We start from the raw sequence: 17,725 nt of genomic DNA, 5'->3' as shown, positions 1-17,725 counted from the left end.
CCTGCCACCCCCACACTGCTGGCCTGCATCACACACCCACCCTGACAGAGCTGGAGCTTTGCAGCTCCCTTAGGAGCACAGGCACAGGACTTAGAACAAACATGAGCCCTGAAGGCAGATGGCAACCTGGTCACTTATTAATCATGTGACTCCATAAAATATTATTTTTAAATAGTCAGAACCTCTAGTTTTTCAATTATAAAGTATAAATTACAAGTCCTACCTTGTCATGCTGTGAATGCTGAATACCCTTCCAGACTCTCGTGCCTGATCATACAGTTAATATTAATTTTCTTTCTTTGAAAATGTGGAACTCTCTGTACCTACTGTCTTCAAGACAATGAAAAGTTGTGGGGATCCACTAAATCTCTACAGTGGGGGTACTGCAAGGAACTGCAGCCCCCAAACCAGTCCCCTCACAAGTCTCTTTGGAGTAGCCTTACTATGTCTCATAGAGCATCCAGGAAAAGTCTGCTTCCAGTTATGGGAATTGCAGCCAGATCCAGACAGTATACAAAGTAGGATGAAGGTGGCCCTATGAACAGGAGCTAGAAGGGCACTGTAGCTTCAGTTCTGAGAAGTCAAGGAAAGGGCCCCTCACACTCATGGCTGAAGAGTGCCCATAGTCAGGAACAGCCTCCTGTGCAATGAGGCAAGAGAAGAAGGGTTAGCCTCTTCTCTTACCTCATTGCCAAAATCACACTGTGCCTCAACATATATGCTTAATATGTTGTGACTTTGCAGTTGGTAAGAGATGTGCCAGGCTCTGTTGATAAGAATGGCATATGCCACTGTGAGGTTTACCTGCCCAGCAGCTGCATCCCCTTGAAGCAGCTGGAACAGCTACTGAGTACAGCCCAGGAGCTCATGGGCAAGTATGAACAGAAGCTGTCCCGGGTGAGTACTGGGGCTGGGGCTAGGGTTGGGGCTACGTCTGGGACAGGAAGTAGCATAGGGATGAGCCCTGGTGGTAAAGAGAAAGCCGATAGAAGCACAGCCCTCATCTTTGAGGCAAATCCTTAGAATGAAGGGAAAACTAGGTGCTGCTTTGGGGATCCTCAGGGGTACTAGCAGAGAGGCTTATGTAATGGGTATTTCCTACATTAATAGATGAATGAGTGAGTTTGAATTCACTGGGAGCTGGGAATAGTGTAAAAACAAGAAAAGACTTGGAAGTGGGATGACCAGTGTACAGGAGGCAAAAGAGGATTTGAATAGAAGAGTTAAAATAGGGACAGTCAATGGAGAGATGTGTGGGCCAGGCTGGTGAACTTGGAATTGGTGCTGTAAGTAAGGATAGGTAAATAGAAATATTGCATCAGCAGCATGATGTGGGCAGTTGTTTTATGTAATGATCACTAGTGGAGCTCTTTGGGAAGGTCAATAGAATGAGACCAGACTGGAAGCTGGAAATCAGTCCATTTATTCCTTTACTAAACTACTCCTGAGAGTATGTGGCTCTAAAAAGGAAAAAGAGAGCCTGGGTGGTTCAGGGGAAAGACTTACCATATTTTGCCATAAATAATACACTCTTTTACTTTTGCTCAAATTTTTGAGGGAAAAATAAGGATGAGCATTATACATGGCTAGTACTAATTCTGTATCTATATACTGTAAAATGGAAGATTATTTTCCTGAAAGTTTGGGCCAAAAATATGAGTGCGCATTATGCATGGGAGCACACTATATTTTTCCTGCAGGGAAAAAGATGCTGGTATTCTCAGCTGTGAAATAGGGATAATGTTAATGGTCACCTCAAGAGCTTTTAATGGAAGCAAATAAGGTGACAGATATGAGAGAATTTTGTAGGCTGTGTGGCACTTGTGGGGGGGGCCTATAAATAGATGGGAAGAACCATAGCTACTGAGGTTTGAGGTAACTGATTGTCCATCCTTCCATGCCCAGGTCAATGAGTATGAATATGCCACTGAAGATCAGGATAACCAAGTCCTGGAAATGAATCATGCCCTGAAGTTCAGGAATCCTGCTGCCCTTGCTGCCTCCTATGAGTCCCCAGCCTTCAACTTGCTGCGCCTGGAGCTGGAGGGAGCACAGGAGTTGGCAGCCCAGCTTAAGGCTAAGGGAAGGGTTAGTGCAGCTGGGGACCTCCTCTACCAACTCCAGAGGCAGGTATGTGGATGGATTTAAGAATCTCTCTCCCTTGCCCTGGTTGGTGTGGCTCAGTGGATTGAGTGACAACCTGTGAACCAAAGAGTTGCTAGTTCAATTCCCAGTCAGGAGATATGCCTGGGCTGTAGGCCAGCTCCCCAGTGGTGGGTACATGAGTGGAAACCACACATTGATGTTTCTCCCCCTCTCTTTCTCCCTCCATTCCTCTCTCTATAAAAATAAAATAAATAAGATCTAAAAAAAAAAAAGAATCTCTTTCCCCTTTCTAGCCCCTGTCTCATCTAATCAAAAATTCGAATTTCCAAAATCACTTCTTTCTGGAGAAGAAGACCCTGAGCTGAGAAATGTGGGGTCCTGAGTTCACCTCTTGAGAACATTCAGTGACCCACATTTCTGGCATCTCATTTCCATAGGTGGCTAATGCCAGCCTCACACTCAAGCTTCTGGCCGACTCTGACCAGCGCAGCTTCCGCGCTCTCCACCAGGAGGTGGATGTCCTTGAGAGCCGGCTAAGTGAGTGTGAGAGGGAGAAGGAGAAAGAAGAGGCCTCCAGAAACTCCAGCCCATTCCTGCCCCCAGGTGAGGTCTCTTATTAAATTTTCCAAGATATCATCTCCCCAAGGTCAGGGTTGGGCATGTAGGGTTGGCTGTGGTGTACTGAGGGGTGGGCAGTAAAGATGTTGAGGGGTGGGTGTAGAGTAAGTCTGTTATTCCCTTGTTTGGTGCATCACTAAGGAACGCAGACCTAGAATGGTACACTCTCACACACTGGCACACCCACATACATAGACAAGTAAATACACCCACAATCAGACATATGCACTAGTCTCTTCAGGCACAATCACACATGCTTATACATACATTTGTATAGGCACTCAGATGCATGGACATACACTCTAATGCACACATAAATTCATACTCTGCTCTCTGTGGGTCATATGCTTCACATCAAGCTCATACCTTGCCTGCTCTCTTCTCTAGGCTCTTGTGCCCATGGAGGCCTCCAGAAAGTCAGCAAACCCCTTGTGGTGCAGCTCAATTGGAGAGGCTTCTCTTACAAGGCAGGGGCCTGGGGTCGAGACTCAGCCACCAACTCATCCTCTTCTCTCTATTGGGTGGCTCCTCTGCGTACAGATGGAAGGTGAGTCCAGAATGTTTTTTATTCTGCAGCCAGGTTCATTCCAAATATTCCCTAACCTACCCTGACAGGTTTCCTGTTAGCCCCATCCCAGCTTCTTCTATACCCCTGGGAAAACTTAGACTAGGCCTGACAGCTTACCTCCTAGTGCTCCTCTCATGGGTTAAGGATGGTCCAGACAGCCCTAAGCTTCCTTTACAAATTCACTGTCTGAAATATTCCATCCCATCTAATCTAGAATTAGCTCTATTCAAGCCTGATCTCATCTCCAGAACAAATTATTCTATACCCGGGCCTCAGAATCCTGCCATCTGTTCAGAAAAAGTTTAGAGGATAAACTTGGCCATGCTAGACACTTGGAGTCAAACAAATCTGAGATTGATTCTCAATGCTGTCACTTAAGCTAAGTGACTTTGTGAATTAACATCTCAGACCCATCTTAGCCAGCTGTAAAATTAGAATATCATGTGAGAGTATATAGGAAAGTGTAAATGATGTAATAGGAAAAATATTTGTTAAAGAATGGCTAAATGAATCTATGAGTAGACAAATACACTCTTCAATAAACTGGCAGTCCGGCTAGGAAGGCAGATGCAACTCCCAGACCAGGTGTTTGAAGTGACAAAGTGTGATATAGATTCAATTGTTCACTCACTTGTCTACTCAACCAAGTAGGAAGTCATGGGAGGAAGGAATGAATGTGGGTTGAACTAGTCATTGAAGAGCCCCAGTTGAAAGTTATCTAAGAATGATGAGCTCTCTGCTGATAATAATGCTCCCCAATTTCTGTAGATATTTTGTAGCACACAAAACACACTGGCATTCATTATTATTTTTAAGCCCTCTCAGAATATCTGTGGGTAAGGCAAGACTTACTGCCCAATATTAAGAGATGGCAATACTTACAAGTTAGGAATAATTTAAGAGACTTTCCAAAGGTACCTTCTGAATCCAGCTTCAAAACTCTGTCCTACTACAGGGCATCTGTGCCTCAATGGCAGATGGAAAGCAATGAAATCTAAAAAAAGATTATCCATAAATAAGAAAAAAATAATAGCTACCACTTGTTTATTACCTACTTTGAAATGAATGCTCTGGTAATTATTTTATTTGCATTATCTTAGTCTTGACAAGCAGGTAATTTTTTTTTTTTACAAATTTTACTTTTGAGCTGAGTAACCTACAGCCAAAGTTAACCTTTATGAAATCTATTCTCCCAGCCCATGGGGAGAAAACCTATCTAAAAGTTATTTTATTATAATTAAATAAGATAATTCAAAAATGTATATATGCAAAAAAAGAACAAACAAAAAAGGTAAAAAAGAAAAACAAGAGATAATGCATATATAGTGCTTATTAGGTATCGTTGTTGTTGATGTTATTAGTACTACTGATACTGTTTTTTTACAACTATTTATTCTCTTGTAGTATATTGTAAGTAAAAAAGAAAGATTAAAAATCAATTCTGTTTGATTCCAAAGCCCCCACTATTACTGAGAACATTAGCCTGCTCACTTTTAATAGCGCTCTGTTTCCTTGTTCCTTGCTGTCACCTGCTGATTCTGGTTTGACTTAGGTACTTTGACTACTACCGACTGCACAAGTCCTATGATGACCTGGTACTGCTGAAGAACTATGAGCAGTGGAAGATGGGCTATGGTGATGGTAGTGGTAATACAGTGTACAAGAACTTCATGTACTTTAACTACTATGGCACAGGTGAAATGGCCAAGGTGGACCTTTCTTCCAACAGCCTGGTTCTGCGGCGCCCATTGCCAGGTGCCACGTACAACAACCGCTTCTCCTACGCTGGTGTGTCCTGGAAAGACTTAGATTTTGCTGGTGATGAGAAGGGGCTATGGGTGCTCTATGCTACGGAGGAGAGCAAGGGCAACCTGGTTGTGAGTCGCCTCAATCCCAACACCTTAGAAGTGGAGGAAACATGGCGCACCAGCCAGTACAAGCCAGCTCTGTCAGGGGCTTTCATGGCCTGTGGGGTGCTCTATGCTTTACGTTCTCTGAGCACCCGCCAAGAGGAGATCTTCTATGCTTTTGATACTACCACTGGGCAGGAGCACCATCTCAGCATCCTGCTGGATAAGATGCTAGAAACACTGCAGAGCATCAACTACTGCCCCTCAGATCACAAGCTGTATGTCTACAATGATGGCTACCTGGTCAATTATGACCTCAGCTTCCAGACACTGAAGAGAAGGCTACCAAAGCCACTAGTTGAAAGATCATCTGGAGCTAAGGCTCCACCCAATGCTGTCAAACCCAACAAGCCCCGCAGGCCTTGAGATCCAATAGTAATAGCATTGGTAGAAGTATGTCCTCTTTTTCACTCCCCAAAATAGCCATTAGCCTTAACGATTGGGCACATTGCTTATGTCTAGTAAATTCTTTATACTGAATATCTCAATCAGCACATTAAAGTTCTCTTTAATGATGGTCTAGGTGGATTTATTTGAGGTTTGATTGGGAAACAAAATATGGGCTGGAAAACATTACTGTCTCTTTACCAGAATCCTAGAATTGTAAGAACTGCAATTTAAAAAAATTATATTTTGTGTTTTGAAAACTGTGAACCCAGCTCCTATAATTGTAGGGTTCTGTGAGCTAAATTTAGAATCATCTCAGGTCTAGAGCCTCTGGTTCCAGTGCCACAGGTCCAGGGGAGCTGATCATTAGATTGAGATGTGTAATTTCCCTTCTTATCCCCAACCACCTGTGGGGTACCTGGGAGAATAAAGGGCAGTGTCTTGGTGTGAAAATTAATGTTTCGCTATCCTGAATATATTTCACTCTCAAGTATAATTGGGAGAGGGCTTAGATTTGAGTCATGCTCTAAGAAGTAAACAACTAATAGCTGAGTATGAAGGAAGCCTGATGCGGATTGGGGTAGAGGTCCAGACATTCTAATAAAGAATCCTTTAGTGTGATAGCAGGAAGTCTCCTAGAAAATTACCTGTAGTTTCTTTGTTCAACTTCAACTCACTGATAACATATGGGCCTGGACACTCTGCTTGTCATTTATCATCATGATGAACCTACCCTCTAGGCAAGAAAATGGAATGTTTAAGGTTTCAGACCCCGAAGTTTTCACAGTCATACAGATACTAGAATAACCAACGCACTTCTTTATTCTTATACTTTCACACATATTCATTCACAAATATATATTCGATTACACATGTGCATTCTCCTTGTTGCATATATGGTATTTCTATCCATGCCCAAACATCAACATAGACATAAATATGCATTTAACCTATTAACAGAAAATTCATCTGCTACCAAAAAAAAATCAGTCACCGTTCTCCAAATTTGCATAGAACTGAGAACCTGGCTTTTTAGTTGCCTAAACCTGCCATTAGGAATTTCACTGTTAACAACTTTACTTTCACCTTTTGGTTTACAGACATTTCTCTTAATGCTTCAATGAAAAGGTAGGCATTTAAGATGAGACTAGAATATTGAAAGACATTATTTAAAAATTCTGCTGTAATAACACAGAATAGACCAAATGAAAAGCAAATTAACAATACTTTGCATGGAACAACTCATTAACATTTTGTTCTGAACGACCCTAGAGCAGGGGTGTCAAACTCATTTTTATCAGGGGCCATGTCAGCCTCTCAGGTGCCTTCAAAGGGCTGAAATAATTTTAGGACTGTATAAATGTAACTACCGCTTAACTGTTAAGGAGTTGAAATTACATTCAGCCCTTTGAAGGCAACTGCAAGGATGACGTGGCCTCTGGTGAAAATGAGTTTAACACCCTTGCCCTAGAGGAAGCCTCCATGGCTAGTCCTGTTCCTGATTCTAACACACAGCAAATTCCACCCACTGCACTCCACCAGTCCCCTGGCAACACTCTCAGTTAAGTCTAGAATCCTGAAATTTGGGCATAAAGGAAAACACAACCTCCTCTTTCACTTAAGAACTAACCTCCTCTTTCATTTAAGAACTTTGTTCTTGCTCCATTTCCCTTTCTAATTCCCAGCTCCCACCAGATCACTAAAAAAAGTTATGAGCTTTTTTCTATAAGAGATTCTGTTCTTATCCACACTTATGTACTTTTATCTATGGCTTCAGTAGACACCACTTTTCTTACTACATGTCTAGAAACTCATACATAGCACCTCACATCCCACATAACCTATCTGGGTTTTAATTTATTTTTTAATAGTTCCATCCTGAGAACTTTGTGCCCAATTTCCTGGACAATTGTCTTATTTTATTTCATTATGTAGACCTGGACTCACTAAATATGTCTTCTTTTCCCAGTTAGTCCTGGTAGAAATTGTGAGGCCAGAGTTAACATCACAATATCTCTTTTATGAAGAGGTTATGATCCTGGTGGGTGGGGCAGGGGAGGGGCAGCCCTGGGAAGAGTCATCTCTACTTAGCCCACCTTGTCCCGAGTATGACTCAATAATCAAGAAAGATCTCAGCTGGGCCACCTTTGGAGAACTGGAGTAGGGGTAGAACTTCACAAAATACCTGGCTCAAGCATGGTCACTTATCCTTTTTGGGGCAAAAAGCCTGTGAATTGAAAACACAACACCTAAGACAGAGGCCAGTGGTCTCCGTTCATTCCATCTGCCACAGCTTCCACTTGTTCCCCATTTGTCTTTCCTCCAAGGTCCATTCCGCATGTTATCTCTCAAACATCCAGCATGGCCCAGATTGGGCATCTTTCAGGTCAGCCTGCCAACAAGAACATTTCTTCAAGTATCATTCGAGTGACATTAAAGATACCAGGCGAGCAGGAAGACTTTATGATAGCTGCTGACACCTCAGTGAGGCAGTTCAAGGAGAAGTTATAGGCTCATTTTAAATGCCAAATGGACCAGCTAGTGCTGGTCTTCATGGGCTGCCTTCTCAAAGACCATGACACACTGAGCCAGAGGGGCATCTTGGATGGTCACACCATCCACTTGGTCATTAAGTCTAAGCAAGGCTCCAGATTCCTGACCCATTCCTTCCAGAACATGCCAAAGAACAAACTCTGCCTCCGGGACAAAAACACCAAAGGAAATAGCAGTGAGGTATTCCAACCTGCTATTATGAGTCACACTTCAGTGGAATCAGCCCTTTTTCTGGAGCCTGATGCACCCCAGGGGCTTACCCAGGACCTGGAAGTGGGTAGACCTGAGTGCATAACCCAGATGCAGGAAAATGCAAGCACCCAGTTGCTTCTGTCCACCACTGACCTCATGAGACAGTTCATCTTAGAACACCCAGAAATGCAACAATTGATGCAGAGAATTCAGAAGTCTCACACATCCTTAACAATTCTGAGATCCTATGGCAGACCCTGGAACTGGCCAGGAACCTTGCCTTGATTCAAGAGATCATGCAGATCCATCAACCTGCACACTCTTGAGTGTCCTCTGAACTCACCTTCACAACTGGATCTAGAGACAATCCCAGGTGGGAACAATGCTTTGGGCCAAAGCTACACTGATTTCAAAGATCAAATACTGAACATCTCGCAAGATCACTTTAGGGGCAACCCATTCACAGCTCCCATAGAAGGACAAGTGCAAAAACAAGTCCATTTCTTACCCTCATATCCACCATCATCCCAGGAAAGGCTGGACCAGCATTACTCCATATCTATCGGTATAACCATTCTGGCATAACACTCACTTAGCGAACTCATAATGATCTATCCAACTCTGCCTGCTCTCTCTGTAGGCAGAAAAAAAGTAGACAGTTGTGCAGACTAATCACATCTAAATTTATTACCAAAACCCATTATTGGTCTGTTAGTGATCCTCCTACATTTTCCTATTCCAGTATTTCTCAATGGAATCTGCATTAAAATAACCTAAAGAGTGTGTAAAACATGAATTTCTGAACTTCATTCCAAGAGGGTTTGATTCAGTAGGTTTACACTGAATACCCAGGTGTTGTTGATGTTGCTGGTCTGGGGAACCACACTTGGAGATCCAATGCCTGAGTCAGTTCACTATCTTATTTTTTTTGAGATGATCATTTTATATAGTTTCAGCTCTTCTTAAACTTTCACCATCCTCATTTCTATTTTTAATTACAGCTGATGTTTTGATTATTTCAAATGTGATTTTTGAAATGATCTTAATCTTTGATTAAGATGATCAAAGATTAATCTTAATCTTTGTCTTAATCTGATGTCTTAATCTTTGATTAAGACAAATGTGATCAGAAGAGACTTATACCTGTGTCCACTACTAAATCAGCATTTGTACTCACACACACTGCCCTCCAACCTGTTGTATTGAATAACCTGTCCATGTTCCTAAATCAAACTCTCTACTAATATATCTTCACAAACATTTGACATTGTTTGTGACATTGTCAATTGACAATGTTTTCTCTCTTCTGCATCATTTTTTTCTCATTGGATTGTTCCCATTGGAATAAAACTATGTAATATTCTCATCTTAAGAAAAAACAAGAACAAAAAAAGCTTTTATCCTTTGAAAAAGTATTCCCATACAGCCACCATTCTTTTTTCTCATTTAAAGTACTCTTATTGAATCCACTATTTTCCCAATTCATTTGTTTTTAAATTCACTCCATCAGGTTTTCTGCCCCCACAACTTTTCTAAAACTTGTTTTATCATGGTCCTAATTCTCTCTTGTCAAATCCAGTATCAATTCTCAGTTCTCATCCTACTGACCTACCAGCATTATTTGACACATTTGGTTACTTTATCCTCCTGGAAACTCTTCATCTTCTCTCTTCTTCTTTGCTTTTTTGACTTAATGTTTTATTTTTTCTAAATATTCTTTGCTGAATTCATCTAATCTTCCAGACTTCTAAATATTGTAGGGCCCTATAGCTCAGTCTTTTTACCTCTATTCTTTTTCTATATTAACTAGCCTCATGATTCTAAATACTTTGACAATGTGGATGAACTCTAGACTCATGATATTGAATTACCTTCCTACATTTCCATTTTGATATAAAATAGACATCTCAAGTATAAGTGCAACTGACCTTTTTTTAGTATAACCATATTCCCTCTTTTACTCTGTCAATAAATAGCCAACCCACTCTTTGAGTTTTTCTGAATAATAATAATAACAACAGTAATAACAATTTTTATTTAGAGAGAGGAGAAAGGAGGGAGAGAGAAAGAGAAATGTCAAGTGAGATAAAAACATCAATTGGTTGCCTTTGATACTTGCCCTGACCAGGGTCTCAACCTGCAACCTAGACATATGTTTTGACTGGGAATTGACCTGGTGACCTTTTGGTTTGTGTGACAATGACCAACCAAGTGAGTCAGACCATCCAGGGCAGTAATATATATATATATATATATATATATATATATATATATATATATATATACACACACACATATATATATTTATTTAAGTTAAAAAATTTTGTCACCCTCTGCCCCTCTCTCATAGTCTAGCTTCTGTTCATCAGAAAGTCAACGGTTTGAAAATATGTAATGTTGACTAATGTTGAATCAGAGAAAAGACAACATAAGACACCAAGAAGAAGAGGGTTCACTGAGGAGTACCTGAATTTGATTTTTAGTGGGGACATGAAATATTAAGGAGTCTTTCTTAGTTCTTCAATGTAAGTGATTCTCCACATACCACATAACAGGGCTTGAGGAAGTAAGACTCTTGGACTTAGAAGGAGGGTAAGCCAATGAAAAAGGCAAATGAGATAAAGAAAGTAGAAAAGTTAAAGGTTGTTGGAGATGGAGTTTCCAGGGATCCAGAGTACTTTAGAGAAACCGCAGGAATCCATTGTATGAGGCTGTGATGTCAGTGGTGAGGTCACAGAGGTCACCTGACACCATGGCTTCCAGCCCAGAAAGCTTCAGGGTGTCTGTTCAGCAAGATGAGGGTGGTTTGGAGCCCTGTATAAGAGAAAGGACAGGGTCACAGCTGTTTGGTATGTATTCCCCATACTGGGTCATTCTTCTTTCTATTACATCTTTACTCATCAACTATAGACCTCTTCCCCAGGGCCTCAGGTGTTCCTTCTCTGACCTCAACATCTATCAGAACCATAATCCTCTCATAGCGTCTTGTCCCTGGGACCTCATTGCCCCTTATTTGTGGATCCATTTGTTTCCGCACCTTGGGATCCCAGGCACTCTTTCTGCTCACCTTTCCTACTTTCACCATTGCCCAAAAGGATGATCTTTGTCTTCCATTCACATCCCCCAGCTGTGTCCCCACATACCTCGGCCTCCAACTGCCTACCATGGCCAAAAGCGGAGAGGCCCTGCCACAGGGCAGCCCAGCACCAGTCCAGGATCCTCACCTCATCAAGGTGACAGTGAAGACACCCAAGGACAAAGAGGATTTCTCAGTTACAGACACTTGCACCATCCAGCAGCTAAAGAAAGAGATATCTCAGCGCTTTAAGGCTCACCCTGATCAGCTGGTCCTAATCTTTGCTGGCAAAATCCTCAAGGACCCTGACTCACTGGCACAGTGTGGAGTGCGAGATGGACTCACTGTTCACCTGGTCATCAAGATGCAGCACCGTACCATGGGCACCAAGTCCTCAGCTGCCTCAGTCCCTACCCCGACCCCTGGAGCATTTTCTCAGCCAAGCTCCCTTTACCCAGCAGGTGGGCCATCCACCTTTAGCTTAGGTGTCCTCACAGGCTTCAGTGGGCTGGGCCTGACTTCTGGAAGTTTCCCTGACCAGCCAAGCTCACTGATGTGGCAGCATGTATCTGTGCCTGAATTTGTGGCTCAGATCATTGATGAGCCTTTCGTCCAGGGTCTGCTGTCCAACACAAGTTTGGTACACCAGCTGGTTCTTGACAACCCCCATATGCAGCAGCTGATCCAGCACAATCCTGAAATTGGGCATATTCTCAACAACCCTGAAATCATGCGGCAGACACTGGAGTTTCTACGCAACCCTGCCATGATGCAAGAGATGATGCGTAGCCAGGACCGGGCACTCAGTAACCTGGAGAGCATTCCTGGTGGCTACAATGTGCTTCGGGCCATGTACACAGATATTATGGACCCGATGCTTAATGCTGTACAGGAACAGTTTGGTGGCAATCCTTTTGCTGCTACCACTACTGCTAATGCTACTACTAGTAGGAGCCAACCTTCAAGGATGGAGAACTGTGACCCTCTTCCCAACCCCTGGGCTTCCACACATGTTGGCTCAGGTGGCAGGCAAAGCAGGTGGCCTGGGAACCAGGACATATCTGAAATTAGAAATAGGGTTCCCAGCATTCTGGGTAGTATAGGGTTCTATGACTATCTCCAGCAATTACATGAGACTACCCAGTCCCTGGGAACCTACCTACTAGGGACAGCCTCCACCCTCAGCCCAAGCCAAGAAGCACCACCACCAGGAAACCGAGTTCCCCCAACTACGCCTGCACCCCAGAAACCTGAGTCAGACCAGTCACTCCCCAAGGAGTCAGTAGCAATCAAAGGCAATCCCTCTTGTCCAGCATTCTTGAGATACTCCTTAGAAAGTGGTCCTAGACAAAACAGAAGCCAAGATCGTACAGGAAACAGCTCCACTGGTCACAGCAGCAGCATGCCTGATCTTATCTCAGGGCTAGGAGGCACTGCCAATAGGGCCCCATTTGTTCCTTCACCACCTTCCTCCATGGTGGCTACCCCTGGAATCCCTGAGCATGCCTGGCTACCACCACCAACATATCCTAGATCTATGTGGCCAGCCAGTATGAATCAGGCCCCACAGTTGCAGGATGAGATGCATCGGCAGTTGCCTCTTTTACTGCACCTTCAGGCATCCATGGCAAACCCTCGTGCCATGCATGCCCTGCTGCAGATTGAGCAGGGTCTGCAGGTCCTGGCGACTGAAGCACCTCACCTCCTACTCTGGTTCATGCCTTGCCTAGCAGGGCTGGGAAATGTGGCAGGAGGTGCAGAGCCTAGAGAGGGGACCCTTATGCCTGAGGCTCCACCCACAGCCCTAGCTCCTGAGGTTCCCCCAGCACAGGGCTCTATGGAGCTAGGCCTTCATTCCACTCCCTTCCTCCAGATACTGCAAGCACTAGCTAGTGCCAATTCCCAGCAGCTGCAGCCTGAGAATCATTTCCATGTGCAGCTAGAACAACTGCGAGCCATGGGGTTTCTGAATCCCGAAGCCAACCTCCAGGCCCTCATTGCCACAGGGGGTGATGTGGATGCTGCAGTGGAGAAGCTGAGGCAGTCGTAGGAGCCCAAGTTATTCAGACTGTATCCCCTCTGTGCCCTTTCCCCCATATCCCACTGCACAGCTCTACCATTCTTGGATGCAGCTGCACTATGAACCAAATTTACTATGATGCCCTTTACTCTGGAGACAATGTCATTCCAGAGTCAGTGAGAAAGAATGAGGGCCAGAAACAGGGTGGGGTGCTGTGAGTTACCCAACCACCTCTGCCATTGTACCATCGTGGGGCCTTAGTCTGAACTCTGCATATGCTTGTCTTGAGATGCAATAACATCTAATCTCCAGTGTCACTTGTTGCCTGAGTCTGATTCTTTGTGGGCTCTGAGGGAAGGGGAACATGTGGGAGAAGAGGTGATATGAAAGGAGCTATATCTGCATGGATGGGAGGGCTTTAGGGAAAACTGGGAGATTTAAAGGTAGAAGATTCAGAGGCATGGAGACCAGAGGAGGGCAAGCTGAGGCAGTTTTCTTGGTGTCTTTTCAAATGTCCCCCAGATTTTGTGTCCTTTAGGAGTTGCCACTGTGTACTCCACTTTTTGGTGCTCATCACCAGCCTGACTGGAGAGTGAAAGTGGGCAGTTTGTTATTTTTATTGTCTGTGAAGACTATCCCACAGGTGGCTCTCTTTCTCTGGTTTCGATGCTGATCCCTTAGTGGATATAGATAGAACAAGATTTTAAGATTTTTTTTCATATAACCAGGTTTACAAACTTTCTGTAGCCACCACATTCTAAGAGTTGTTATTCTAAGAGTTGTCATAGACTCTCTCTGTGTGTCCCGTATTTCTTGCAACTGCTAGGTCTGATATTGTCTGCCCTGGGCTCAGCATTCACTATTCGGAGTTCAACGTGAATTAAAGAGATGTGCCCCTGGCCTCATCTGGTAGCAAGAACTGTTCGTATTGTGTTTGAAGAGTGCTCATTTATAATTACAAATGAAAAATGTAAAGACAAAAGAGGGGAGTTTGAAATAGCTTAACAGGTTTGATTTAGTTTGGGGAGTCAAGGAAAACTGCTGTATGTACTCGAAGCTACTATCTGTATAGTAAGAGTGAAGTAGGTAAAGATTTGAGAGGGGCAGGAAGATTATCCCAGCAGAAGGGCCATTACACACAAAGGCACTCTGGTGGGGCATGTGTCACACGTGGGCAGTGCCCTTGGAATATTGGACTAAATTTTACTTTGCACTCAGGAATGCTTCTTGTTGCCTGTGTACTTCTAGAGTGAATGTGTTACAATTCACAAACCAACTGAGTAAACTATGCTTCCAGTCCCCGTACATGAAAATGTGCCCATTGGCTCATGCTGGCAAGCACACTATAGAAAAATGTACCAACACACAGTGCATATTCACAGGTAAGTACACTTTTACATCTACACAATTTATGTCCATGTGAATAAGCATACACACACACAACACAATCTGTTAGTGTTTTACCACAGAAAGGAATTATAAACATTTTTTAAAGGAGGCTACATTCCTATGAAGAAAGAAAAGTGTCTTTGGTAGAGGAAACCACTGTGGCACAGGTGGTCATGGAGTGTGTTTAAATGTCACATGGTGTTGGAGGTCCTTCGGGGACTGGGAGATATGGACCCTCTTCCTGGAACCCAGGATACTTGGACCAAAGTATATATTTTAGCTGCTTGTAGGTGGTAGTTTAGAGATAAAAAGAGCTTTTGGGGACAACTTTTGCCTACTGTTCTAGAGTTCAAGCTCTAGGTGGGGCACCAGAGTTACCTTCCACTTCACTCCCCATATCAGTGGGTGACTTCTTGGTCAGATCAAGGGAACTGTAGTTATTGATGCTGTCAGGGAAAATAAAGATAAAAATCTCACCTCTCTATTTTCTGAAACTAACAAGGCAAGTGCTTTGGGCTGTCTCTGACTGGGGAAGATGTACATATACAACCTCTCATTTCCATGCTGGGAAGACCAGGTAGGTATAAGGAAAAAATAGGGAAAGAAATGTTGCTGCTTTCATCTGTCATATACGGGAAAGGGAAGCATGAAGGCTCATGTGAAGAAAAGCCAGCTTACCACGGCAGACAGCAGGTGGGAGTCTGCATCTGAAAGTCCTGGGTAAGGAGAAGAGTCTTCATTTAAAGAACTCATTTCTGGCTATATCCTTTTGAAAACACTCTACAGCTGATGGGGTATCTAGAATCCTTGCTATAGGCTCATCTGTGTCTAAACTCATCAGCTACATTCCCTGCTCCTCCATAAGGAGGTGAACTTCCAGGAGAAGGAAGTCCTGGGACAGGCACAGTCACGATTCTCCACGATCAGTTAACACTGGGCCTGGTGAGTGGAAAGCACTTAGTAAATGATTGATTGAGCCAACTTTGTATGAGGAATGAGGAAATGAGAATGTGGTTTGGGAGACTAAGTAGATACGAATCAAATAGAGGATATTGCAGGGCTGGGGATTGTGCTTGGGGAAATAAGGACTGCTGGGGTTTGGGAAAGAGATTCTTGTGGGCTGATGTTACTAGAAGGTCAGGTCTCCAGAGAAGTTCCATGTGCAATCCCAGCTCTGGTTTTCACACTATCAGTAGTGCTCCAAGTCAAATATCTGGGCCTTGGAAGACCCCCCCCCCCACTAGGGGGTGCTGTGGGTAGAGAATGGAAGCAGGGTCAGAATTCTGGTCATACTATTACCCCTATGAGTGTTCCCTAAGAATAGGGGCCTGAGGACACATTGGGCAGTTAAGGCTTATATGTATTCTGAACTAAGGAGAAGGAGGCAGGGGTCTGGGATTTCAAAGGGGAAGTAGGCAACACATAGGTAGATAAGAAAAAGTGAACATGGTCAACAAAGTCTTGCTTGGCCATCCGAATATAAGGGGTGGAGGGAGCCCAACTAACTGTGCAATTCTTCTCTGTCTCCCCACATAGCTCATGTTATGTTATGGTGATAAATTCCTTCCTTTAAGTAGGTTTTTCTATCGGTAATCCTCCAAGCAGTTAAATGTTCTTTTGGAGTCTTTTGTTTCTTGAAATTAAGCAGCTTAAAATAATTTATATACTAAAAACATATTTTGGGGTGAAAAACTCTGCTTCCCCTCAATGTCCAGAGTGCAGAGAATAGGAGGGATAGTGTGTCAAGCTGAGGTGGGAAAGACAGGTGAGTGCTAGATTGCACAGGGCTTTGTTGCCCATGTAGGAAGTGTTGATTTCATTTACAATTTATGTGGAGCAGGAGAGAGTGGTAAGGGCGGAAGCCAGATCCTGTCGAAAGACCTCTGTAGTCATTCTAGCCAGAGATGGGGTTACCCTTAGACTTGGGTTTTCCACAAAGACATATAGCAAGAAGTGGACAATTGAAAACTATTTTGGAGATAGAATTTATAAAACTTTCTGATAAGTTTGGACGTTCGAAGTTAAGAAAATTGAAGATTTATTTGTTTATTTATTCAGGTAATATTAATTGAACCCCCTTTTTACATCAGGGCCTGTGCTAGGTGCTGGAGAAGGGAAGCGTTCCAGACACAAAGCCCTGTCTTCACAGAGCCAGCAGACAGGAAACAGGAACCAAACAATCAATACAATTTGAAATGAAGGGAAAAGCTAAGAAGAAAGTAACAAGGGTAAGGAGATAGAGATCCATAGGTGAACTCTTTTTGGACGGTAATCAAAAAGAACATCATTTAAACAGATGTGATTAATAAAGAGATTTATCCAAGTGAAGATAGGTCAGGAGCTAGAGTTCCCAGGCAAAGGGACATCAGCCGAAAAACCAGGTACTAGCTCGGTGTGTTCTGGGGACACAAGCAGTATGTTTATGACTGGAGCAGATACTTGGGAGATGGGGTCAGGGAGGCTGGCATGGGCCAAATTATTAGGGCATTTTAGTCTTGGTAAGGAATTTAGATTTAATTAAAGCATAATACAAAAACATTTGATTGTTTTGGGTGCAGAGGTGAGGCTAATTGAGCTATATTTTTAAAAGATCATTTTCACTTCTCATAGTGTTAAGACCTGACAGTGCTTTTTCTTTATTTGTAATGCAAGTGCCCGACTTCAGCTTTGATATGCAAGACATCCACTAAAAGAGGCATCCACTTCAAAGACTGCTATCTCCAAAAAACCCTGCCATCCGAAGACCTAGATAAGGAGGAAGGGCCGCTCATCCCTCTGATAGTTTTTTTTCTCTTGCTGTGGTTTAAATTCCTGCTCCTGAGCTTTAAATCCACCAATAAAGAGTAAATCCACACATTAGGCCCCCACTCTTGACCTCAATAAAAGCAGAACCCAAGGTCTGTACT

General features: G+C 43.3%; 3 protein-coding genes across 3 annotated transcripts; all 3 read left to right on the top strand.

Moving 5' to 3' along the window:
- Positions 1–340: 340 nt before the first annotated feature.
- LOC119050135 (olfactomedin-4-like) lies at positions 341–5,568 on the top strand. The gene is given in 7 exon segments (XM_053671449.1): positions 341–466; positions 468–518; positions 745–897; positions 1,906–2,130; positions 2,544–2,709; positions 3,112–3,271; positions 4,845–5,568. Coding segments are annotated over 7 exon segments (1,605 nt in total).
- Positions 5,569–6,709: 1,141 nt separating this feature from the next.
- On the top strand, positions 6,710–8,919 carry UBQLNL (ubiquilin like). Its single transcript, XM_037146296.2, is given in 4 exon segments — positions 6,710–6,717; positions 7,917–8,536; positions 8,539–8,650; positions 8,652–8,919. Coding segments are annotated over 4 exon segments (1,008 nt in total).
- A 2,579-nt stretch (positions 8,920–11,498) lies between these two features.
- On the top strand, positions 11,499–13,460 carry LOC119050152 (ubiquilin-3-like). Its single transcript, XM_037146313.2, has one exon. It carries the CDS (start codon positions 11,499–11,501, stop codon positions 13,458–13,460), a length of 1,962 nt encoding a protein of 653 aa, XP_037002208.2.
- The last annotated feature ends 4,265 nt before the right edge of the window (positions 13,461–17,725 follow it).

This window comes from Artibeus jamaicensis, unplaced genomic scaffold (genome assembly GCF_021234435.1).
Source record: "Artibeus jamaicensis isolate MK-2021 breed Jamaican fruit bat unplaced genomic scaffold, CSHL_Jam_final contig_69, whole genome shotgun sequence".
In the NCBI taxonomy this organism is placed as follows: domain Eukaryota; kingdom Metazoa; phylum Chordata; class Mammalia; order Chiroptera; family Phyllostomidae; genus Artibeus; species Artibeus jamaicensis.
Note: the sequence above shows the minus strand (reverse complement) of the source record. Positions and strands in the feature narration are given on the sequence as shown.

Bases quoted from the DNA above. Each gene is read 5' to 3' on its own strand.
- LOC119050152 (XM_037146313.2), top strand. From the start codon at position 11,499: ATGGCCAAAAGCGGAGAGGCCCTGCCACAGGGCAGCCCAGCACCAGTC.